The sequence below is a fragment of the Polistes fuscatus genome, unplaced genomic scaffold (genome assembly GCF_010416935.1).
Source record: "Polistes fuscatus isolate 324 unplaced genomic scaffold, CU_Pfus_HIC Scaffold18, whole genome shotgun sequence".
Taxonomy (NCBI): domain Eukaryota; kingdom Metazoa; phylum Arthropoda; class Insecta; order Hymenoptera; family Vespidae; genus Polistes; species Polistes fuscatus.
The window spans coordinates 1,969,487-1,997,460 of NW_025113086.1; the positions used below are offsets into that span (position 1 = coordinate 1,969,487).

Consider the following 27,974-nt stretch of genomic DNA (forward strand, 5'->3'; position numbering starts at 1 on the left):
AACTAGAGTCGAATGAACTCGTGGGAACTAAAAAAGCAGTGTCTATTAAAATTCTTTTGCCGACAACGAGCGCAAGTAGTTCTCTTTTTAATTAATTTAATTCACTTAGACGATGGCGTTTCCCGCACTCTTCTCCCTTTCCCCCTGGCCCCTACACCTTGCCCCTACCCCCCATCGTGTCGGTCTGTCGGTCTGTCGTTGCCGTTGTCGTCGTCATTCTTTCGTAGAAAAAGAACCACAAACCAAACGACTTTCATGTAGAGAAATGCTTAGCTACATGCTTCGCGTTGGAATTCAAGAATCCCTCTAATTAGCACCTCTCGTTGCTAAGTCCTACTTGCTTGTAGTAAGCCCCAACAACCAACCCCCCATCCCACTACCCTCACTTTTCCCCCACCACCACCATCCCACTTCCTTTCTCGTTCTCGTCCTCCTTCTCCTCTTCCTCTTCCTCTTCCTTTTCCTCCTCCTACTACTTTTCCTCTTTATCCTTATCCTCATTCCCTTTGTATAATACTTTTTACTCTAATGGGGAAACAAATATTTCCCTTTATAGTTAAAAATAAAAAAGAAGTCAAAAACAAAGCAACCTTGATCAAGTTCCAAAGATAGGAATTCTTTCTTTTTTTTTCTTTTTTTTAATTGTTCAATTAGTTATTGATATAGTTTTTTTATAATAGATTTTTATTAGTTTTTTCCGTTTTTAATTTTCTTCTGGGAAGGATGGAAAAATAATATCCAATAGAATTTATTGTGTAATAAAATTATTTACATATATATTTGTTATCTGATCAAATAATTGTATTAATTTGTATAATTAATATATATGTGAATTTATATAATATAAAATTTCGTTTGTTAGGATCTAAATTATTCAATTTGATGATATACGATTAATTATAGTTTTAAATTTGGCGCTAATCGATGCATCAATGTAGAATAGATGGCGCGTTTTATCTAGGGATTTCTAGTAATTAATGAGCGTCTGCTGGGATTTTCCGGTGCAGTATAAAAAGAGTGATTCCCTTTTGATGTACGACAACATTTTACATCCATAAGCATCGTTTGTAAAAAGCTTTCTCAATTCCAAAATACCACATCAACCAAAACATTCTATAAAATATAAACAAGTTGGTGTTAATATTATAGAAGTAAAATGAATTCTTTATTAAATGAAATAATAGAAAATATTTATGACTCGCGTTGGCTTTTGAAGATAACGGAAGTAATGGAACATTATGAAATATAATGGTATTTATAATCGATAAAAAATAATGATTCGTATACATTTCACGTATCTCATGAATGCATTGGAGAATGTATTATTAATATGGTAACGTTAAATACATATACGTACATATATACGAAATCAATGGTACATATACGTCATAGGAATTATTAATATTATGCAGACCTCATGAGTAGAAATCGAAAATTAAAATGAAATACTGTCCACAACGTGAAAAGATATAACAAATCATTTGGACAATTTTATAAGGTATATGATATTATATGAATAATAATAATTATTATTATTATTTGACCGTTAGTAAAGTAATTTCGGTACTTTCAATGATAAATAAAATAACAATCTGTAATATTGTTATTATCATTAATATTATTATTGTTATTTGATGTTACAGTTGGTGCCATGTACGTGTGCATGCTGTATGCTATTCTATTCTTGAAGTTATGGTCGTACATCCAAGTGAACATGTGGTGTCGTGTTAGTCGTGGAAAAACATCTAGCCAAGGTAGAATGCGACGACAATCCTTGTCTTACAATAATCTTCAGTGTGAGTAATTTATATCCTTTACACGTAACTATATTATCATTATTCTTATTTTTTATTATGTTCTCATTGTCATAAAGTAATTCTATTCTTAGTACGCAATTAATATTTTTCCATATTAGGTTTGCTTAATTATCTCGAAACAATTATATTATTATTTTATTTATTAATAACAGATGAGAGTAATTTATTATAATATTCGCAATTATTATTTCAATGATTTGTTTATCGTCACACATAACATTCTAATTTTTATTTTATTTTTATTCTTTTCTATAAAAGCAGTTTTTATTTATCTTATTATATTTTATATATTACATAATTTTATTTATTAATATAATTTCATTTGTAATTTTTTGCGGGAAATTATTTTCTCATCATGGTAAAAAAATTTAATTTAACAATTCAATTAAAATCTTCGAAGGAAGATAATTTAATTAAAGAAAAGAAAAAAAAATAAATAAATATAAATTATATTAATTTACCTGAATCCTTTGAGAAATATCTCAATTTTGTGTATAAAATTTAATTATTTTATTTATTTATATAATATTATTATACGTTACTTCACATAATTATTTTCTCATCATTACGATAATCAAATTTTAGTTTTCAATCAAAATTTTCCAAAGAAAACCGATCCTTCATTCAAAGAAAATTCACATTAATATGCTTATAATATATTAAATTATTTTATTTATATTCCTAATAATTATACCGGTTTCTCATATAATTATCTTCAAATCATTTTCTCTACTATCCTCTCGTCGCAAACTAAAATCATAATATTTCAATTCAATCAAAATTGTCCCGAAAGAAACCTCGGACCTGTGATTCAAGAAAATACATATTAATTTACTTAAATCTCCACTCTCCTTGCTTCCCTCATCCCCCCCACCCTACCCTTGATATTCACGCACGCATGACACGAACGAGAGAAGCCGATTTTCGTACGAGTGAATAAGGACAGAATATGCAGGTGCGCAATGTATTTACCTATCTCCATATCCTTCCAGTCCATAATTCGGTTCACCGTATATACTCACACATACTTGACACATACACACGTAAACACCACAAATCCACATACATCCACATACTACATACTTACATTCAACGTTCCTCCAACGAATGAAGAAGGGTTCAGAGAGAGAGACACACACATGTTGATACACATACATACATATTGATACACGTACACGTACACGTATACGTAAAGACAGTGATAGGTGGACAGTAGAAGGATAGATGGATATTTGCCTATTTCTGAAGGTGCATACGTACGTTATAGTAATCACACATACACACACATTCCCATATATATATTTATGAACATACACAGACATCGGTATATCTATGCACGTGTATGTAATTGTATGTGTTGAGGAATAATGTTCATTTTACGGAACCCGAAGAGGTGTAGCCAAACCTGCCAATGTTGCTGCTGTTGCTGCTGCTGCTGCTGTTGCTGTTGCTGGCCACGATAACGGGTGAGAGATCCCGTTAAGGGGGTTGGGATTGAGAGGGTGAGCCGAGTGTTGGTAAAAGGAGGAGAATAATTTCCACCCAATTTAAACTCCCGATCAGGCTCGGCTCTGTTTCCGGTGTTGGATGCACCTGAACGGCGTCGGACGGAAAGAGATGGAACGAGATGAAGTTGAGGAAGCTTGTGCGCTCGTGTTCACGTATTTGCGTATGGGTAGGTGGAGGAGGGTGAGGGGGTGGGGTAGTACCAGGCCAGGGGTAAAGTTTCGAGAGACGAAGGAAGGTTTTCGCACGTGGGAGGAGAAGGATGATGAAGAGAAAGGGTTGGACTGGTTGTATAGATAGGTAGGGGGTGGTGGGTGTTTGGGGTAGGTGGTGTTTGGTAGTAGTAGTAGTAGTAGTAGTAATATCGATTATTCAGACCTGGCCGACCAAGTCAAATTATACGAGCCGGCCTTTTCCCCAATAAACTCTCCGCACGGAATATCAACCCCGTCTCCTCCCCCACTCCCACCCCCTTCCACTTCCCTTCCACTTTCCCTCTTCGCCGTTCTACTACAAACCCTCGTCTGTCTATCCTTCTCCCTTGCTTTCCTCGATCTCTTTACCAACCTTCATCATCATCCCTTTCTTTCTTTCTTTCTTTCTTTCTCTTCTTTTCCATTCGTTTTTTTATTATTTTTCTCTCACTCTTTCTTTCTTTTACCGTGCTAAAACGTCTACCCTACGTTTCCACTTTTAATCGTGATTGCACAAACGATCGATACTCTATACCCATCTCGCTTCCTCTTCCTACTTCCGTCCCCCCCTTTTCCCCCCGTTTGCCCCGTTATTCCCAGGTTTCTCCTTTCTACTTCGTCCTGTCAGTTCATCCTTCCTCTTCTAGCAAATTCTTTTTCTTTCTCGTTCTACTATCTCGTCCCTCTTCGTCCATCTCGTAGGTCTTTTTCATCGTTGCCACTGAACGAGGCGCCAAACTTGATGGATAGGCGGGCACAGGATTGTACAGGTACACGGGGTACCCCGTTGTTGCTCGCAAATTTGATCCGAGTCCACCTGGGTTGATCTAGGTATCTGGTTCTGGTTCTATTTCTCTCTCTATCTATCTTTCTATCTATCTATCTATCTATCTATCTATCTTTCTCTTTCTCTTTCACGTCACACCAGCGATTTCCTTCCTTCCTTCCTTTCCCAATTGTACGTTGCATGCATCTTTCTCTATATATGTATGTAACACTACAGCTTCCTTCACCAAACCCCAATCCCCACCACCCCTTCCACCTACTCGTCCTCTTTCTACTCTTCCTCAGCAACCCACTCCCATCCCCTAGTCTAACCCCCCACCCACCCCTTATTCCCCCATGGCTGAAATTTTGCTCGACCGTCCGCGAGCTTCATTAATCATCGTTGGAATAATGTAAAAGGAAGGCTTCGACGTGTTAGGGCTGGAATGGTCGGTTGATGAACGGAGAAAGGGACGAGGTTCGGCTACGAGAAATAACCTAACACGTTCACGTTCGATAAGGGTTAGTAAAAGGGGGTGGAGGTGGTGCAGGTGGGTGGCTGGGAGCGCGGGTGTGAGGAATAACGATGCAACGAAATTTTCTTGGAAGATTATTTCAACGATATTTTTCTTTTTTTTTTCTTTCCTTCTCTCGTTGTTGATTATTATTTTTTGTTCTTCTTTTTTTCTCCTTCTTCTTTCGTTGTCGTTGTTTTTTTTTCCTGTTTCTTTTTCACTCGAAATTGTTTTCCAATCGATTTTTCTTTACTTTCGTTTTTTTTTTTATTTTTCTCTTTAAGAAGAATACACAGGGTGGTCTCGGTTGTTATTATCGGTTAAATTTTATCGATATATCGTATGTGTACAAGTAAATTTACATTTAATCTTTGTAATGTTTAATTATAATGATTGCGAGGAAAAAATAATAGATTAATTTGTTTTGGATTCATCCGTATTTTGAGGTTATGATCGTTTAAACTAATTTCCCTATTGTATCATACAACGTTACGTTTGATTTGATGTATAAATATTGACATAATAATAATGAGACTGGATAATAATAATAATAATGAATACTTGGATACAATTATTAACATTCAGTTAGAAAACTAACAATAATTGTGCGGTTAATCCTTACAGATAAAAAAGTTAGGTTAGGAAACACCAAATCCTTTATAATTACGCAGTTTTATTTTAACTTTTAAATGAAACTTTTAAGAGCATATTATTTGTACAACATTTATATATTCTTATATTTGTGTTTTTATTTATAATATCTATTACAAAATGTGATGGTAAAATTTGTTGCGAGAAAATACCGTGAGACACCCTGTATGTTTATGTACGATGGATATATTTTACAATGGAACGTGATTTTTTTTTTAAAGATACTCTTGAAAGATCGTTAATTTTTCGAAACGACTTTAATCAGGTATATACCAATTCCTCGAGTTATCTCGTAAAATGTAATGGTAGTATTCTTATTTATATATATTTCAGTTAAAAAAGAAAAAAAAGAGAGAGAGAGAGAAAAAGAGAGAGAGAGAGAGAGTCGTTAAAAACTTTGATTTGCTATTAAGTCGTATCTTAACTTCTTAACGTTTATATTTTACACGTTTCCAATAAACTATAATCGAGTAATGTAATTTTCTTGGTATCAGTTATTGGATCGATCAATATCAAATGAAGTCTTGCAAAAGATACTTAAATTTATTATTATTACCGTACTTTTACAAGAAAAATCATTATAAAAAAGAAATATATAATAGGATATACTGAAAGAAGTATATTGCATTACGCATAATTAGAAAATTTTTCATTACTTTCAGTATTTACTTAAACGTTTCAATATTTTACAATATTATAGTTAATTAATTTATTTATTTTTTCTTATTTCTTATATATTAATCCCATTTAAAATCTATCGATTATATTTTCTTTTTTTTACTTTAGAATTAATTAAGATAACATTTTATATCAAGGTATTATATTATATTTGTAATCAAAATATTCTAATACTACATTACAAATAAATTATTATATTTAATTATAAATTTAATCGTATACTTTTCTAATGTTAAACTATAATACATATTATAATTATAATAATTAATAAGATAATAATAATATATATACATTAATGTACATTTGGATTATTAAATTGTTAAATAATATTTCAAGATATAATACTCTTGAAGATATATATAACCCATCAATTCGATATTGATCGGTCTCAAAGGGTCGTCTTTTGCTAAAAGCTAACGAAATTTCTCAACCTACCTAGGAAACCCTTTCTCTCTCTCTCTCCCTCTCTCCCTTTCATACTCTCTTCTAAATTCCTCTCACGTGATACTCGTTCAGTAGAATCTTTCGTGAAGATAGACGAATGCCAGACACGGCCCAGAACTCGCGACCCGTTCGCGGACTACGTTATTAGACAACCAAGAGTTCAACTAATTCTCTTTACTTCCAACTATCCTAACGTAATTTTCATCTTCAATATCTTCATCTCTTTTTCTCCAATCCCTCATCCCTCATCCCCCATCCTTCATTCCCATTCTCTCTCTCTCTTTCTCACTCTATCTTCAGTTCAACATCGAAGCACGTCGTATTATTACCTTAGTACAATGCTAAAGTCCTACTCGTTTTCTAGATCGGTATGAGCAACTTCGAAGTGAGCAAAATAGAACTCTTCCTTCCTTATCGAAAACCCCGTTTACGTCTCTTCCAACCCTCCTTTTCAAAAGGAAACCCTTCACGACGTGACCTACCTAGCCCCCGTTTAACTTCCAACCCTCTAACCCCCTACTTCATTTATTTCACCAATCGTGTTATTCGAAAGCTAGATCGATAAGTCGATCCTGATGAAAACTTCGATTCTATCTAACTCTCTCTCTCTCTCACTTTCTTTTGCTTTCTCTGTCTGTCCGTCAGTCTGTCTGTCTGTCTGTCCCTTTTTAATTTCGTTGCTTTTCTTGCAAGGCTTTCAATAAGCAATCTTCTATAATGTCTCTGTTACCGCGACTCGCGAGTAAGTCTACCGACGTTCGGGACAGGCACGAAGTAAAGGTGCAAAGGGGTTGTTCAGGGGTTGTTCCAGGGGTTGAGGGTAGGCTCGGGGGTGGGTGGATTGAGTTCGGTTAGGTGAGGGGGAAACTGGTGGTAGTAACTTTGGCTCGTGTTAGTGTGTTCAAGGAATAAGGTGTCGATAGAAACTAGAAGGAAAACGTTAAAGGGGTTCTGGTTTGAAAGGAAGACGGAAAAGACTCTGGCAGCCATAAGCCCAACGTCACTGACTGACTGAGATTCTTGCGTGTCGTCTGGCCATATTCTCCACTCGAATGACTTTCTAGCCAATCGTCTTTCGTTATTCTTATTTTTATTCTTTTTTTGTTCTCGTTTTCTCTTGATGTTTCTTATTATTTTGTTGGTCACATTATTTTATTTCGATTGGTTTCGTTCTCAAATTGTTGGCTACGTTCGTCTCGTTTTTGTTTTGTTTTTTACACTTTTATTAGAAAATATTATTTATTTTCTAATAATAAGCATTATTTTTAATATAAAATATATATATTTATATAAAAATAAATAATATTTTGTAATAATAAGCATTATTTTTTGTTGTATGGGTATTATTGAGGTTATTGTTTTAGATTGAATAATTTAACGAAACGTAATTGTTTTGTCGTTTGAACATAATTTGATACTTATAGTGATTGATAAAATGATTTTTTTTTAATGATTATTAATATGTACTTTTTATATTTGATTTATTTTTTTTCTTAATTTTGATCCATTCGCAGTAATACACCATCCATATGGTATTATTTATTAATTGTTTTTTTCTTTCATTGTAATATATTTTTATTTGTTTAAAGTTATATATATATTACATACTTATTTACGTTTTTTGAATATTAAATAATTTCGATCTGATATCATTTTAGACGAAAATTTTATCCTCCAAGTCATCACTGAGCAGGAACGTTAAAAAAATATACTTTTATTAAAAAAATTACATAAAAATTAAAAGAATACGAAAATGAGAACGTTATATTCTTAAATTTTATTGATTAGATGATTTATTCGCTTTGTACACATGCGCAATGTTTGGAAAGTCATACAAACAATATTTAATAAAAGAACTTTCATAGAGGACAACGTGCCAGTTTGAAGGGGAATTTCGAAGAGGACGGTGCTCCGAATATATATTTCGAGTATTTAGACAACAACAGACACTTCTATCGATTAATTAACAATTATTTTAATACTCTGATGCACTCTAATGTATTTTTATAATATCTTGGTTTGTTTAAATTAAAATTCCTTTTTTTTTTAACGTTCCAGACCAGTGATCACTTCGTGTTGAAAATTTTTCATCTGGATAAAATATCAGTTCGAAATTGTTTATTTCAAGAATACGTAATTTTTAAACAAATGTAATTTACATTATTCTTACTTTAATGGGTATTTAATTGATTGCGATATTAAAAAATATTAACAAGAACATTTTTCGTAACAATTTCGTAACAATTAACGAAACAACGAAAATAAATATGATTAATATAATATTAATTAATTTAATATTAATATATTAAATATATAAATATTTAAATAACGAAAACGAAACAAGTTTGTTAACGTTCTTTAAACTCGGATATGACATCGAATGAAAATAATGAATTTTTGGAACGATTTGAAATTTCCCAACGAATTCTATAGCCAACGGGCTTTTGTATTTATCGTTCGATGAAATACCTATTATAAAATAGAAATCGAGAGAGAATACATTTTTGTTTTTTTTTATTGTCGTTTATTATTCCAATAAAAAGAAAAGTGGTTAGGGAACAATCGAAAAATTATTTCAACAATCGATCGATCGATAAGTGGATAACTTCAACTGTTTTTTGTTTCAATTATTTCACATTTTATTATTATTAGTATTAATATTTAACTTTTAATATTTAAAAATGAAAAATAATGTTTTCTTTCTTTTAATTAATAATGGGTTTAAATGTTATTTAAATAATAACGATATATAATATGAAATAAATAATGACAATGATTTACATCGTTGGAAAAGTTGTGTTTGTCCCAGTTAAAATTAGGGGAAGGTTGGATGTTTTATGATCGATTAGGCTCGTTAAATATTTCTATAATATTTTCTAGGATGATGTTATATTTTAGAGAGAGAGTATTATATGCTCAACGAAGACGCCTGTCAGAAGAAAGTCTTTGAATTTATGACTCTCGTTGACATTCGACCTTCCAACCCGTGAGTTTGCGAAAGTACCTACGTGTCTGAAATCTCCTTACGAGTTGGTATCATGGATCCGCAGCTTTCAGAAAGGGATCGTGAAATTCGTACCCTTGAAATTCGTAGCCTTGTTTGAAGGTAGGAAACGAGACAGTAGAACATATAGGATTGAAACAACGGTTTTTGGGATACTTTAAAGTTTTAAGTTGCTTCGATAAATCTTTTAAATATAATACAAAATAACGTGAGAAGTATAATAAATAATTGTTATATATAATCGTAATGATATGAAGTATCTCATAATATCATAATTACAATGTTTTTCATATCAATTATTTAAAAAGTAATGTAATTGTATAACATAACCTATTTTCGATGTTTTTGGTTACTTCGATTAATTTTTTAAATATAATACAAAATAACGTGAGAAGTATAATAAATAATTGTTATATATAATCGTATTGATATGAAGTATCTCATAATATCATAATTACAATGTTTTTTATATCAATTATTTAAAAAGTAATGTAATTGTATAACATAACCTATTTTCGATATTTTTGGTTACTTCGATTAATTTTTTAAATATATATACAAAATAACGTGAGAAGTATAATAAATAATTGTTAAATATAATCGTATTGATATGAAGTATCTCATAATATCATAATTACAATGTTTTTTATATCAATTATTTGAAAAATAATGTAATTGTATAACATAACCTATATTCGATGTTTTTGGTTTTACTTCGATTAATTTTTTAAATATGATACAAAATAACGTGAAGTATAATAAATAATTGTTATATTTAATCGTAATGATATGAAGTATTTGATAATAACATTAACACAATATTTTTATTGCAATTCTTTTAAAAATAATGCAATTATATAACATAACCTATTTTCAATGTTTTTGAATACCTTAAGGTTTTATTAATATCATTTTCACCTGTCATTTTAAATATAATTTTACGTGTATTACATGAATAATAATTATTAAAAATTATAATTGTAGATACTTCAACAGGGAAACATTATAACAAACTTAATCATGTTTAAAAATAATGAATCTATTTTTAATTGTCACCATTTGTTAACAGTAGCATTTTTTCTTAATATTCTAGAAGTACGAAAAAAAAAAGATTTTCTTAATATATACCCCGATCTTTTAATTCCAACATTATCATTAATTGTAATCATCCCTATTTAAAATTCGTAGAAATATCTTATAATCTTTATATTCTTTTTCTTCCTAACAATTTTAATCGCAAGATATTCTCACACTGCATTTTTATCTAAAATTACCTGTAAAAGAGCTTAACCCCGTGATACTCGATTACTTGAAAAGTAATTTCGATGTGACATTAGTCGAATAAAAAGAATCCAATGTGAAGGTTAAGAATAGAAGAAGATGAAGTAGAAAGATAAAAACAGAAAAAAAAATACTAGAAGAAGAAGAAGAAGAAGAAGAAGTGATATGTTCGGAAGGTTGAAATACGGTAGGGAATAGAAGGGGAAGAGGGAAGGGAAAGGGAAAGGGAACGGGAATAAGGGCGGGGTGGGGGTGGGGGCTGAAAAACGAGCCGAATAAAGTCGAAAGTAAAAAGAGAGAAGTAAAACGTGACGACATAGACATCTTACGAATTAAGCCTTGATAGTATCGAAGCAACGCCGCCGATTGGCTCCAATTTCCAAGCGTGCAATTCCCCCGTACCAATAGATTGCTTCTTGGGTCGTTTAGTTCAGCCTAATTTTATAGCCGCTCGGATAAAAAACTTTACTTTTACGGTATTAAGAAGAAAAAAAAGAGAGGAAAAAAAAAGCCACATCGATTTTCGTAATACGAGATAAAATGTTAAAAAGAAGGAAAGAAAGAAAGAAAGAAAAAAACACACGCGAGAAGTTAGGTTAGGTTAGCACGCGCATTCGTTTTAAATTATATTTTTATAATTGTTATTTTTAAACGATACAAAATTAATTTTCTTTCCCCCCCCCCACCACTGTTATTTGAACAAGCGAATAAATAATTTCAACATCGAGTGGTGCATCTGAAATAAAGAAAAAAAAGAAACAAAAAATAATAGCGCAATTTTTATATATATATATTACTATATTATTTTTATATATTAAATAATAATATATTTTATTATTTTGTTTGTTTATGTGAAAAATTCAAAAATTTCCATCAATTCTTCGAGGCTTTAACGTAGTATACGGTATTTAATCATTTGAAAAAACATTGCGAAACATTGCGGAACGTTAGCATTGTAGGTAAAATACTAAAACGAAAAGTAACAAATTAATGGGAATATAACGAAAGTAACCATACAAACAACGAAACGAAACGAAACGTAACGTAACGAAACGAAACGAAACGAAACGAAATTAAAGGGAGAAAGAATATACAGTATTGTAATGTTAAAAAATATTTATTCGACCTGCCGTTTTGCCAATTGAAAAAATTTTTTTTTTATTTATCCATAACGTCATCTATAGATGTAACAGAAATGGTGGTGGAAATGGATTGAAGTAGAGTAGGAGGGAGGGGGGGGAGAGGTTGATGGTGGTGACGGTTGACGTTTGGGAATTGTTGTATAATTCGTGAAGTGCGGAATGAAATTAAAGTAAACAACAAACTATATATGTATGTGTAAAGAAGAAGAAAATGAAGTAGAAGAAAAAAGAATCAACGAATTGAAACAAAGAAAGGGAAAGAAAACAATCGAAAAATACTAAAACGATAATGATTATAATAAAAAAAAAAAAAACCTCGGGTAGTAATTTTTTGTTTTGCTCGCACACGGTGTGTTTTCACAATCATCCAATGGCACATTGGGATTACAAATGAAAAATTCCATTGGCATTTCTTTTTTTTATTTTTTTTGTGTGTTTCATTATTTCCGGAATTTCGCGTGAAAACCGCCAATGACGCCGTGGGGGTAGTAGAAAGTGAGAAGAGTACGGGTGGATGGATAGAGAGGGTTGATGGGGTGCGGAGAGGGGTTGAGGGGGAAGGATGGAAGGTTTGCAGGCGCCATTGTCGCGGTTATTCGGACTTGTTGTGCGGTCGATCCGCGACGAGCCGGAGAATCTAGCAGCTTTTCCCAAATGAGAGGAGAGAGAGAGAGAGAGAAAGAAGAACAAAAAATGAGAAAGAAAGAGAGAGAGAGGGAGAGATAATTGAGTTATACATTTTTAATAAAGGATAATTTAATTTAATTAACTCCATTTTTTATTCTACGTACATGTTTACCATCAAATATTTGTTCAGATACGGATACGCTTCTTGCTTCGATGATTTTTTTCTAATTTCTGACTAAACTTAAAATTTTAATTACTTTAGTTTTTAATTGTTATACGATTTAGACATTTTTATGTGTTTTTTTTAGAAGAAAGTTTCGTTACAGGTAAATTCGTGTGTGTTCTTTTGTTTCTTTTTTTAAACATAAAAAATTATCGACGATTATTTTATCCTAACCTCACTTCTTATTGTCCGACTACACTTAATAGTTATTACTACTGAAGTTTCTATATATATTATTTCAATCTATGAAATGAAAAATGAATCTTTGAAAATATGAAGGAGAATTAGATTAAAATCGTATGATTAATAATAGAAAATGATTTAATAGATTTCATTTCTTTTAATATGCACAATAATCGAAGATTATTACTTTACCATAACCTTACTTTTAAGATCTACGAATAGTCTGACTACACTTAACAGTTACTACTGTAGTTCTCACTTATTACAATATATTATTTAAAAAGAAAAAAAAAGAAAAGTAAATGAAAGAATAGTAATAAAATCATACAATTAACAAAATTTTAAAATTAAGTTTAATAAATGCTTATATTTCCCACACACACATGTACAACAATCAAGGAATATTACTTTACCATAACCCCACTTTTAAGATCTTTCTCTATTATCTGATTACCTTTAACATCAATTACTATAAGTACACGCAAGTAATAAAAAAGAAGGAAAAGAAATAAAAGGAAAAAGGAAAGAAATTACAGAACAACTGAGAGAAAGAAGATGAAGCGATTAAAAAGAAAATGAGAATGAAAGCTCGGGTTACGGGGGAAAGATGGAAAGAATTAATAATAATAGTAATAAAAAAACAATTAAAAATAAAATAAAAAATAGGACAATGAATAATAATAATAATAATAATAATAATAAGAGAAAGAAGAAGAAAAAGAGGTGAAAGTAACGGAGGAGGGGGGGAAAAATTTGTAGGGGTAGTAGAAAGAATTTAATTTAGACGAATTCTTTGGTTCGCTTATTACGAGCTTTACTCGAAGCGTGTACGAATAACGTCTCCTCGTTTCACCCCCTTCCCCCTTTTATCCCGTAACCACTGCCACAACCCCACCACGCCCCTTCCTCCCTTCCTATCCTCTTTCTTCTTCTTCTTCTCTCCCTCATTTCTCTTCTTAACACCTCTTCTAACTTTACTCTTACTTTTACCATCTCTCTCTCTCTCTCTCTCATTGTTTCTACGTTCGAAATCGAGCCTTTCTCTAGGTGCGAATCTTGTAACGATCGTTAGTCGAGGAACCGTTCGAAAATGTAGTAAGGGCACCTATCCCAAATTCAAAGGGACACATATACGTCCCTAGTAGCAGCAGCAGCAGCAGCAGCCACCGTCGCGTTACCTTATTTGAATTCCAAATTGGATTAGTCATCGGATTTGGATAATTGAGGGGGAATTCTATCTGTTACCTGTCCTGGGTTAACACGGTGGAAAGGATTAAACGAACTGCTGAGAATTTCGAGAGGGATCTATCCCCGACTATCGAAAGTCGTGTCCTTTACGTGTCCCGTATCTTTTAATGACGATAAAGGACTATTTTAAAATCATGAAACCCATGTGAACGGATTAGTTTGTTTCTTCTCTTCTATGTGTTTTATAAATTTTAAGATCGTTGTAATTTTTATCGCAATTTTTCGTCCATTTTATTTTTAATTAATTGATGAATAAAATGAATTATTTAATAATTTTTAAATGTTATTTTTTATATAAATACTTTTTTTTGGCTTTCGTTTTGTAAATACTTTATGGGATTTTTATAAAATATTATTTTGTGTGATATATTATTTAAGGCTTATTTTATATTTGGTTACTACGAGCTCAATTGCAGGGTATTGAAAGGAATGACAATTATTTGTCAGATTTGAATATTCTTAATTATTAATTTAGCTATAATATTGATTCTAATATATTCTTGTTTTAAAGGATGCTTATTAATTGCTGATATTTTCTAATTTTTTTAATTTAGATAGAATTTGATGTGACTCCAATAACAATAGAAAAACAACCCTAATTTATTTGAAATACCTTCAAAAAAGTATTTCTTTCCTATAGTTTATCTAATAACAGCATTTTACTACAACCCTAAAGTATTTTATTATAATAATAATTTTTCTGAATAACAATAATAATAATAATAGTAATAGTAGTAATAGTAGTAATGGATAGGAATAAAAGAAAATGTAATAAAAGTAGGAAAATGTGTTTTCATTATTTGCAGCAACAAAGTTGAAGCAAAACGGTGTTGAAAGCGACGACATCGGGCACGAAGTGAACGGTTGTGGCACAGCGTTGGTGCAATATCCAGACAACCTGAATTTTGGCGACCTTTATTACTACATCCTGGCACCCACGCTCTGCTACGAATTAAATTTCCCTAGGACCCAGAGGATACGGAAAAGGTAAATGTAACATCTAGTGGTTTCTATACATTCATATACAAACATTCAAATAAATGGTACAGGTTTGTTATCATCAAAGGTACCATCATCAGTGCACTAATCATTCATAAATATATTTTACTAATTTAATCATATATTCATATATAAATCATTTACATATACATATGACATAATATTAAACTCGTGCACTAAATTTCAAACATTAAATGTACAAATAACCCAATGATTTGTTCATTTAAATATCGAATTGGTGAATAAGTTTCTTCGAATTTCGATGTAACACTTAAACGAACTAAACTTTTTCTCCCAACCCAATGAAACTTTTCTCTTCCCGGTTTTCCTTTATTTAATTAGTTAATTAAAATTTGTTAAATTCGTATACCTAATTCCAAACATTAAATGTACCACTAATCATGATTTATCGAATTAAATATTAGATCGGGGAAAAAGTTTCTTCCGTATATTTCGATGCAACACTTAAACGAAATAACTTTGTCCCCAATTAAGTGAATCACCCATTTCCCCCTGTCCCCCGTACCCCACTTTTCACAAATTACATTATTCAACAGAAATTTGTTAAAATTCGATGATTTTGTTTTTGAGATATATATTTTTTTTTTAAAAGAAAAATAGATAATACGGTAGAGCAAGTAGTTGCTTGCTTTACTTTACTTGAAATATAATTTTTGTAGTTGGTACTATTACTACAACTTGAACTATACTACCTTGAAAAAGTTCTTTTCGTTTTACGCTTTGCTCGCACTTCTTTTCTCGTCGATCGAACTACGTTTTCCTAAGGGAATCCACTTCGTCTGTTTTCTCTTCCCCTTTTCCTTCTTCTTCTTCTTTCTTTCTTTCTTTCTATCCTTTTTTCTTCCTTCTTTTCTTTTTTTGAAGCACACGAATCGGCACGTATAGTTTCTGGCGAGTTTGCTTCCTGTTTCTCTATCCATCTATGTTATATACATACATGTATATATATATATATATGTATATGTATATGTATATATGTATGTATATAACATATATACTTGATATATACATCAAGTTTTTTATCTTATTTTTATTCCAACATACTATATTCCCTTTTAAAGTGTACGATAGTGAAAGAAGAAAGTCACTAAAGTGTATGTGTTTGTATATGTGGGTTTTTTGGTTATGTTTGTGTGGTATGTAAGTGAGAAAAAGAAATACAGAATGAAAGAAAAAGAAATACAGAATGAAAGAAAAAGATAGGATTCGTGAAATTAGATTTAAGTGGGCTATTGTTGAGAAAATATAAGAAAGGGTACGCTTATGTTAGATGGACTCCGTTTCTGAACATAGTGATGTATTCCTTTTCGTCATACCAACACAAAAATACTTGAACCTTTTCATTTGACGTATTATTACCATGTGGAGATTTTCTTTCGAAGATTATTTATTACCGTTCTGGATATTTTCAGATAATTAATCTAATTTTACTTTACTTTACTTTACTTTACTTTACTTTACTTACGTTGACATTTATGATACTAAATTTTCTTTCCGTTTTATATAACTATGTATGTATAGGGTGATATAAAAATAATAAAGGGACTGTTATTTTAAGAGGAACGAATAAACTCGGTTTAATTAACATGGAAAGATAATTTCTTCTTTTAAATTTTTGTTAATGTCATTTGCGTATATTTAAAAAATAAAATAATAAACGTATCAGAATAAGAAAAGAAGAAATAATTCCAATAATTTTAGATTCTTGACGTTTCGTTGAATTTGAAATAAAATATTTAATAGTAGCTCAAATAATAATAATAATAATAGTAATAATAATAGTAATAATAATTTAAATAATTTTGGTTTAATGTATATATAATATCGTAATTTGTTATTCACAATTTTGAATAAAATATTGACCTATAAATAATTAAAACAAACGATTCGCAGACTCTCTCGGATAATTTATTCTCCAATTCACGAGTTTCTACCAATGAACGCGAAAAAATAATAAACAACGCAATTTCACCACGACGAATGATTATAAAATAATTTACAAAATTGTGAATAAAAAGAGAAAATAATATGAATCGTTAAAAATATAATTTCAATGTAAAAATCTAATTGAAAGAAAAGAAAAAAAGAAAAAAAAAAGGAAATTAGAAAATCACTCGTATAAATTAATAATTGACACAAATTAACGGAATGATTTTCCTATTAACGTTTAACTATTTTGATTAAATAAATAAAAGAGAAAAAAAAGAGGATCAGAATTTCGTGCCAAAGTAGATCGAAAAGATCGATGAGCGCATATATGCGTCCTCATTCAACGGCCAATCGCTTTCGTTGGACGCATATATGCGCCCATACAATTCAAAAGCTTAAAATAATATTAATCGATGCAGTTTCGTAAATCAAACCAAATAAAATGATACAAGACATGATGAAAAAAAAACAAAAGAAATAAAATAAGAAAAGAAGAACAGCGGAAAGAGGAAAAGAAATAAAGAAAGTCGTATAAATTAATAATTGGCACGAATTAACGGAAGGATTTTCCTATTAACGTTTAACTATTTCGATTAAATAAATAAAAGAGAAAAAAAAGAGGATCAGAATTTCGTGCCAAAGTAGGTCGAAAAGATCGATGAGCGCATATATGCGTCCTCATTCAACGGCCAATCGCTTTCGTTGGACGCATATATGCGCCTATATCATTCAAAAGCTTAAAATAATATTACGCGATGCAGTTTTCGAAAAGAAAGAAAAAGAGAAAAGAAGAAATAAAGAAAGAAATAAAGAAAGAAATAAAGAAAGAAAGAAAAACGAGTGCAGTAGATAAGCGACTTTTAACCTGAGGAAGAAAATGAAATAACGAAAAAGTATTTTTTGGTACAACGGTCACGATATTTAATAGATATCATAGAATCAAATTACGACTAGCGTCGTCGTTGACCTTTGAGGGGGTCGGAGGGGAACGAGGGGGTCGGATCGGGGGCGAGCAGGTGAGGAATGAGGGTTGGGGAGGGGCTCGAAGGGGTGGGGGAGCTTTCGTTTGGATAAAATTTCCTGGAATTCATTCGTATGCTCGACACAATAGTAATAAAAGCTGGAAACACAGAAGCATGACGGGACATCGAGTTCGGGAGATAAAAACGGGCGGTAGACGTTTGCCAGGGTGAAATTGAACGGTGCCGTACACGCGCGTGTACGCGTTATTCAAAATAATAACGACACGTTGTATCAACGTGTTTGTGTATGTGTAGGAGAGAGAGAGAGAAACGGTATTGGCTTTCCACTCTTCGTATCTACGATATTGTTTGCGTATGTATTCTTTTTATTTCTTTTTTTTTTCTATTTTTCTTTTTTTTTATTCTTTCATCCCTGTGTGTATGTTCCCTGTGTATTTTTTTGATATATATTTTTCCTTCCTACTTTTATCGCTCGTGTGTGTGTGTGTGTGTGTGTATGTATCATATATATGGTTTTTATTTTTTTTCTTATTGTTTTTTTATTTATTTATTTATTTATTTATTTATTCAATTTAAGTTAATTTAATTCTTTTTTTTTCTGTTTTTTTTTCTAATATTCGTACGTATTAATTATTGTCATTGTTGTTTATTATTCCGTAGGTTTTTGATAAAGCGCATCTTGGAGGTGGTCGTTGGTTGTCAAGTTGTAATGTCGTTGTTTCAACAATGGATGGTACCTTCCGTGAAGAATTCGCTTATACCATTCAGTGTGAGTAACTTTTTTCTTGCTTTTTCTTTTTTCTTAAATATATTTATACAATTTAATTGCGATTTTTAACAGGGGTTTAATAATTATCTTTTTTAGTACAGTGCATATGATACTTTTTATTTATATAATCTTGGATTTCTAAAGTAAGAGTTAGTAATTGATCTTTTTTTCGTATTTCAATTGTTCAAATGTTATATTATTTATTTATATATATTTTATAATATTACAATGGTAGAAGAAAAAGTATTTATACAAAATTCAATACTTCAATATAAACATTCTATATATTATATATTAAAATTTTTTTTTCTAAATGAGAGAAATTCATAGAGTTTTTTTTTTATATTAAAAAATATTGCAATAAAGATTACAGTAATGCAAATAAGTAAAACAAATATAATACACATGTAGAATTAATTTCTTTTAAAATTTATACGCACACTAACAACAGACACGTGTAAGGGTTAAACGAATACGTAAAAATTTATCCTAGATATTAATAAATATAATTTATTATTTAACCACAATAAAAAAAAAGAAAAGAAAAAAGGAAAAAACATGAAACAAAAAAAAAGAAAACGAAATAGGGGTAGCAGGAAATAAATCCGAATATTTATTCGACGGCCGAAAAAATCAGCGACGCGGGACGTGATTTTAAAGTCACGTGAATTCCAAGCACGGTCTAAACAACGGATCCGGGGATCATCAAAGAACTTTATTGGAACGCTTCGGTGCAATTTTTTTTCCCTCCCCACCTGCCCGCCCACGTCACCGCCCCCGCCCCCGCCCCCGCCCCGTACCCGTCCTGCACCTTTTTTATTTCCTTTGTGTGTTTTTTATTTCTCCTGCCCCACCACCACCTCCTCCTCCTCCTCCTCCCCCTATTTTTTACTACTTCTTTCTTTCAGTTCTACCTTTTTGTTCCTTTTTTTTCATCCCGATTGGATCGAACCGTTGAAAAAGAAGAAAAAAAAAAAAAGAGAGAGAAAAAGCCGAAAAATAAAACCAAACAAATGACGCTCGGGGTAAAATGAAAAATCGTACAAAGTAGGTAGATGGGCCGTCGGGTGTAAGAGGTGGGGTGGGGGGTGGGTTTAAGTTGGTGAGTTTGTGAAATATTCTGATCATATTTTATATATACTTTTGTATTATCTTTTATTAAAGTATATAGGGCTTACTTATTTACCCATTTTATCCGTTGGGAGTAAGTTAATGATATAACCTGGATGTGTTCGGATTGTAATTTAATTAATTATCGGTTCAACGATATAATACCATAGTATATACATTCACACATATATATATATATATATTGAGATGTATATGTAGATATTATGATGGTTGTTAGGTAGGATGATTAATTATTCAGTATTCATAAACGATTCTAGTAAACTGGTTTGACCTAAACCAGACAGGAAACATACTACTCTACTGATGTTTGTATTCCATTAATTAGGATCAAATATTTTTTTTCTTCATTTTTCTTATTATATTATTTTTTAATTAAATTATAATAGAGAATATATAATCTATTTAATGTTCATTAATGATTCGTGTTATTTGGTGAGATCTAAACCAGATAGGGAATATGTTTAAAATAGGATTGTCATGTTACACCAATTGGGGTTAACTTTTGTATTATTATTTTTATTATTTTTATTATTTTTATATTTAATTACATTGTTTTTTTTTTTAAATTACTATTCATACTACTCCCGTTGATTATAATCAACTCATTAGACTTAACCAAAACAAGAAACGTGGAACTTCATTGTTGCGTATGTTCAATCTATTGGGCTCATCTTTTTCATTATTTTTATTATTATCATTATATTTTATTAAACTTGTTTTTTCTTTTTCTATTACACGTCCATGATTATATAGAATTAATAATTAAGTACTCAGCACAATCATGAATAATTCAAATCAAATGATTAAACTTAACCATGGACAGGTTTTACAGATTAATCAAAGTATTTCATTAATCACTCGTCAACTTTTTAATTAGAATTTTTTTCTTTCGTTTCTTTTTTTTTCTTTTCATTCCTATTTGTTTTCTATTATTTTCACTTTTACAACGGTTACCTAGAAAATTGGATAACGCCTTTCGTAGGATTCGATAACGATAGAAACGGTTATACGTGATACGCGTTGGACTACTGGCCCGGACCCGGTACACTCCTCTTCTCTTCTCTTTCTATCTTTCTCTCCCTCCCTCTCTCTATCTCTCTCTTTCTCTTTCACTTTACCGATAGAAATTCCTGTGAACGAGGATTCGTGGGATTCGTGGATTTAAACGGAACCTTTTACGTGGACGGATTTAACCACTGCTGATCCGCGGTGATCGTTCGTGGTTCACCGTACGTACCCATATTGCGTACATAATGTGGTTGAAAACGTGTACATGGAACTGGAGTCAGAATCCTCTTTCCATGTGTCTGTATATAGATATGAATATGTGTGGGTGCGTGTGTGCGCGCACTCGTTTGCAAACGTATACGTAAATCGATATTATTTAATCGGGAAATATTTTTTAACCTCATGACATTTGACCCAAATATATATTTTTCTTTATTTCTCAACCCCACCCCCACTCCTTCTCCCCTAACCAGCCCCATCCCCACCCCCGTTCCCATCACCCTGTCTCCGTCACCGTACCACAGCTCTGATCTTTTTTTTTACTCTTTTTTTTTTTTTTTATGTTTATACTTTCATTTTTTCCTTAGGACTATTCGTTGAAATTATTTCGAGCAAATGTTTAATATTCTTTTTTTTTCTTTTTTGTTTTTTTTCAGTACGAACGAGGAAAGAATGAAAGGGAAAGTTTTTGGGTAGGTGTTTTTGTTTTATAAAAGGAAATGATAATAGTTCATTTTGACGTTTTTATTTTGAATTGTTTAACGTTCGTGATCGTTATATCGTTTATAATCCAATAGGGATTGGAAATATTTAGTAATTGGATTGTTACATTGGTTAAATCGTAGTTGCTTATATATGTGGTTATATTCGAGTTATTGTAGAGTTGAGTTTAATTATTCGGATAATGGGAGAACAAAGATGTATTGTCTTTTTCGTTGATTGAGTATTTAAAATGTTTTTTTTTACTTTTTTTTATTTAGGTAAATTATTGAAGATTTATTTTATTAAATAAATGTTTTTTTGGTAATGAATGTTACGTAGGAATACTTTTATTTATTTGAAGCATAAAATATTATAGTTTATATATATAATTATTATTATTGTAATAATTATTGTAGATATTACTTGATTTATATAAAATATTATTTAATAATTATATAAACCATTATAATATATATTGAATTTATTATTATTATTGTTCATAAATATTATAGAATTTTTAATTATAATTCTAAAAGTATTAATTATCTTAAATAATAAATAAAAAAATTCTATTATTTTATTATAAAAATTTTCAACAAAATATTAAATAATATTGATCGAATAATTATTAATGAAAATTTTAGGTGATATGAATCAAATTGATAACATCTTTCGTATTTCTCTGGTCTTGGAATAATCAGAGACGATTAGAAATGGAGGATACGTTCGAAGGTCGTCATCCTTATCCTCTTCCTCCATCTTCATCCCTTCGTCCTTCATCCCTTCCTTCTCCCAGTCCTCTTGATTCTCCCCTTGATCGAGAATACTCCTGCTACTAGGATTCCGTAACTACGGTTGGTGTGCGATCGCACCTCGCAATTATCGAATCCAATTTGTCGAAGTTGGACGCAACCCTAACGCAAAGAAAAAAAATGTCGATGAAAACGACGACAAGAACGAACTTATTCTCCGAAAAAAAATCGAAAAAGTAATAGAAATACGGGATCTTGTCTCTCGGGTATTAATTTTGAGATCCATTTTACGGTTAACATTTGTTTCATATTTCGCATTATTATTCTTGGATCATTCATTATAAATTTTAATATTATAATTAAAGAAACAGTTAAAGAAACTGATTTATTCAATTAAATTGTTCTTTTTTTGTTTTATAATTTATTTACTAAATTTCCTTACTTAAAAATACATGAAAAGTATATTAAATAAGAATTTGAGGTTAGGTAAAGAGGAATTATTTTCGGATCATTAATTAAAAATTCATCTTAATAAATTGAATGAAATATTTATTATATATTTTTATGATTCGTTTAGCAAATTTGTCAAATTATGATTAAATCAATATGATATGAAAATAATCGAGAATAAAATTAGGAAACTTATTCGAAATATAATCGATAAGTATTTGAGGTTAGGTAAAGCAAGAATAATCGCACCTAACACTTTTTATTCGCATGATACAAGCGTGAATAGTTCTATTCTGTTCTTTCAGTTGTTTTATTTGTTCGTTTATCTTTTATTTGGTTTTTATTTTTTTGGTTGTGTTGTATTTTTTTTCCATCTTTCTTCGTTTTTTTTTTTTCCTGAAAAATATGTAGACGACAATTTTTAGAGCTCGCATATAAAAATCCGAGACCAGGACGAGATCCAACGGCGCGTTTCGTTTTTGAAGTGTCGCTGGCACGGAACGAAGTGGACGTTTGCAGCTGATTTTTCTGAATTCACGTTTGCAACACACGTACCTTTGTTGCATATACATTTACGTGTATATATACATATATATATATATATACACAGATACGTACACGAATACACGGAATCACACAAATCTTTCTATTCTCATCTTATCGAAGCGTATCGTGTTTTACATTTTCATTCAGGAAGAAGAAAGAACAGAAGTGGTGTATTTGTATCGAACATGGTTTGATACAAATCTGTCCGATGGATCTTCCATCGAGGATTTATATATCGTTCGATAGTAAAAAAGTATTTTTATATATTTATAAAAATTGTTTCGAAAATCGGTCGAAAGATTTTGCTTGTTTAAAAACTCAAACTCGACGATAGTTTATATTTAAAATTGATTGAAATTTTTGTACAAATTAATTTTTCATATCTAACAGATAAAATTGAATAAAATTGAAACACTAATTGGACAAACTTATGTACAAAATTAGTTACAGTAATATCGGATTCACAAAAATGTAAATTCATTTTTATTCTTATAGGTTATGTTTATTAAATGAGAATGCTAATTGGATTAATTGTAAGTCATTATACAAAAATGATACAAAATCAATTGAATATACAGTTTGGGTAACAAATATAGTTCGGATAGGTTAAGTTTATTAAATGAGAATCTTAAGTGGGCTAATTAGTGATTATAAAAATGATTGAAAAAACAAAAATAAAATCACAATTACTACTATACTATAGTAATCTATATTTAGCTAAAAAAAATGACCGATAATTGAAACAATTTTTAGACTAAATTAGAACTTTTATACACGTTAGGGTCCATGGGGTTGACGACCCAGTATAGGGTGTCAAATCTTGTTGAAATTTGTCTGAATTTTTCGCCTTACTTCCACCCCTTCTATTTTTCTGTTGAAAACAAATTCCGTCTAAAAAAAAAGAAGAAAAACGATACCTAAAGTTTATGCAAAACGTAGAATTGGAAAGAAACGTTGTTGGTACCTAAAACGATTCAAAAAGGTGTCGACCTCGGTCTCATCGAGTGTCAGCTTATCGGTTCGCCAACGTACGCCTCCTTAAAAGGATAAACGTTGGAAGGATTTTCGAGGGTACGCTAGGGATGATCGTACTCGAGCGCATCCGTGCCATCCCTACTCCTTCCCTAAGTACGAAAAAGAAGAAGAAGAAGAAGAAGAAGAAAAGAAACGAAAACTTCAAAAAAAAAAACTGCAAGACCCAAGAAGCGAGAAGGAAAACGTTGAGAAGAAGGAGGACTAAGACTAGGACGACGAAAAATAGGAGAAGGAGGAGGAGGGGACTTGGGGGAAGATGAGGAGGGGTAGTAGGAGGATGGGGCTGGATGAAATATCGTATCGATTTTCCATCCTTGTCAATACTTTCTCTCTCACTCTCATTTTATCACACACACATACACATAAACACCTCACACTACACACATATGCCTTCACTCAATACTCCGATCGACCTTGCTAGCATTCATTCTTCGTGAGACACTATAAGATAGTAAAGAAAGGATGGTAGGATATAAGATAGGGTAGGTTGAGGGTAGAAGAAGAAGGGGGAGGGTTGGGGATGATGCGGAAAGGAACGTGGCGGGTCAAAGGGGTTCGTGAATGTTCGCACGAGGAAAACCACGTTCACGATGCGTGTAATGGATTTTTATCTTTACTTTCTACCGACTTTTCTTTATCTAGCTTCAGAGTTTTCAGGTATGTCGACGACGTCGGAATTTCTCTCGCAAGAATATATATATATATTATATATATCGGCCTTGGCATCACTATACCGTGATATTTCATCTATCGTCGTACGCGTTGTTTGCTACTACAACTACTACTATTACTACTACAACTACTTGTGTTAAAAAAAATACCCTATCAATTTTTATTATTTTATTTCTATTTTATCGCATTTTATTTTGTCAATACAGGACGCGAGTATATACAAAAGTATTATAATAAATTCGAGGGAATTCGCGAAAGGGAAAAATGTGGAACGCGGTTGCGTGAAAAGGGGTGGGATTTAGGCGTAAGGATGGTGGGGGGAGGGGAGAGGAGAACGAATAGAAATATTACGCGAAGAAAGAGGATTATAATGGCGTCGTTTAAATTTTTACACCGACGACCAATCCTACCCTCACCCCCCCTTTTTGCAATATTTTTATCTTCTTTCTTCTTCGACTTCTTTTTTTATTTCTTTTTCTTTTTTTTTTTTAAGAATGTCTGGGGTAGAATTTTCCTCGATCATTTATCGTCTCCACGGTCGAGAGAGCACGCACTTCAACCCCCCCCCCACCCCCTTTTCTCTGTCTCTCTGTCTCTCTTTTCGGTGTTTTTTCTTCCTCTTCTTCTATTCTTCTTCTATTTTTCCTTTCCTGTTCTTTTTTTTCTTTTTTTACTTTATTTTTCTTTTCGTTTTCAGTTTTATTTCATTCTTTCGTTTCGTTTTACCTCTTTCCGGTAAGAGAAAATACTCACTTTGCCAAAGAATCCACGTGGATGTCCTTCCGTCGTCGTCGTAGTCGTAGTCTTTCGTCCTTTTACCCCGTCCGTGTTTCCGTCACCGTGTTTCATGATCTTTTTTATTTTCTTTCCTTTTTTTTTTTATTCTTCTCCTTCCCAGAGAAATTAAGTCAAGTGTTTTTTAATTCTGTTTATATCGCACCAGCGCGTGTCTCTTTTTCCCAGAGGCGTTTTTCCACAAGTCGAGTAGGAGAAGAGAGAGAGAGAGAGAGAGAAAGAGGGGTGCGGAGGGTGGTAGTAAAAGCTTAGGGGTTCTTAGGAGTCCCGTGGGGGAATGTAAATATTGGGGTAATGTCTCGAAAAGAACCTTTCGACGAATCTATCAATCTATCAAACTAATGCATTTTATTCCAATTCTTTCGTATTTTTTTATTTTTATTTTTTTTTCTTTTTGGAGAAGGGTGAGGGGAGGAGGAACAAGGTTAAACCATCTTGGAGTTCGGAAAAAAATTAATAGAAAAAGAAAAGTTTTGTTTGACGTCTAATGTCTAAACATTCGTCTACCATTTCATTCGTAGTGAAGTTCGCTAATTGAAGTTCGCGGGTAAACTGGGGGAACGTGCGAATAACTGGAGAACGCGAAAAAATTGACGGAACGTGAACCAATTGGGGAACGCGGGAATAACTGACGAACGCGGAAAAATTGACGGAACGTGAACCAATTGAAACACGCGGGAATAACTGGAGAACGCGGGAAAATTGACGGAACGTGAACCAATTGGGGAACGCGGGAATAACTGGCGTACGCGGGAAAATTGACGGAACGTGAACCAATTGAAACACGCGGGAAAACTGAGGAACGCGGGAAAATTGACGGAACGTGAACCAATTGAAACACGCGGGAATAACTGGGGAACGCGGGAAAATTAATGAAACATTGAAAAATTGGAGAACGTGAACCAATTGAAACACGCGGGAAAACTGAGGAACGCGGGAAAATTGACGGAAACGTGAACCAATTGAAACACTCGGGAATAACGGGAGAACGCGGGAAAATTGACGGAACGTGAACCAATTGAAACACGCGGGAAAACTGAGGAACGCGGGAAAATTGACGGAACGTGAACCAATTGAAACACGCGGGAATAACTGGTGAACGCGGGAAAATTGATGAAAAATTGAAAAATTGGGGAACGCGAACCAATTGAGTCACATGGGACTAAGTTAAGCTGGCGGCTTAAATGAAAAAAGATATTAAACAATTAAATAATATATATATATATGTATAATTTCAATAATATATTTGATACTATTTACTATAAAAATGGAATAAAATAAAATATTTCCTATCACTCATACTATATTTACCCGTTAAATAACATCACTTGTAAGATCGTTATTATACGTGTACTACCATTAAATACGATGATTGAAAAATCCAAAAAGTAAGAATAAATAATAGTAGAAAAGTATGATATATTAGGTATAATAAAGTACGAAGTGGACGAATTCATCTGAACTCTCATAAATTTACGGTAATACTTTCTTCCACGGGTGGTTGCATCGATGAACGAGAAAGAGTGAGATAGAAAGAGGGTAATAGCAGTTGTCGTAGTAGTAGTAGTGGTAGTAGTGGTAGTAGTGGGTAGAACGAGTAGGACGGGTTCTCGTAAGTACCCCTCGTTTGCCCCGCCATTGTCGGCCCGTTTGAATTCAATTCAAGTCGAGTGAATTCCCCAGTATCTCGAGGACTCTTCTCAGGTTCGCGCGACAAGGCGTTCGTGAATGCAAAGCCGTAAATCTCTCGGAGCTAATTGAAACGACGACGGAAGAAGAAAACGACAAAGATGGTAGATTTGAGTAAGCGAACGAGCGAATGGACGAGTGAGTGAGTGAGTGAGTAGTAAGTGAGTTAAAATGTACGATTGAGTGAGAACTAGCCTACTAGCTAGCACGTGCCG

At 32.0% G+C, this 27,974-nt stretch overlaps 1 protein-coding gene across 1 annotated transcript in view; it reads left to right on the forward strand.

Moving 5' to 3' along the window:
- Positions 1-1,238: 1,238 nt before the first annotated feature.
- LOC122515591 (diacylglycerol O-acyltransferase 1) overlaps positions 1,239-27,974 on the forward strand; it is a 53,675-nt gene continuing 26,939 nt past the window's right edge. Inside the window, exons 1-4 of the mRNA XM_043632991.1 lie at positions 1,239-1,251; positions 1,644-1,796; positions 15,085-15,265; positions 18,871-18,979. Of these exons, the coding sequence (XP_043488926.1) occupies positions 1,239-1,251; positions 1,644-1,796; positions 15,085-15,265; positions 18,871-18,979 (456 nt within the window). The remainder of the gene's footprint in view (positions 1,252-1,643; positions 1,797-15,084; positions 15,266-18,870; positions 18,980-27,974) is intronic.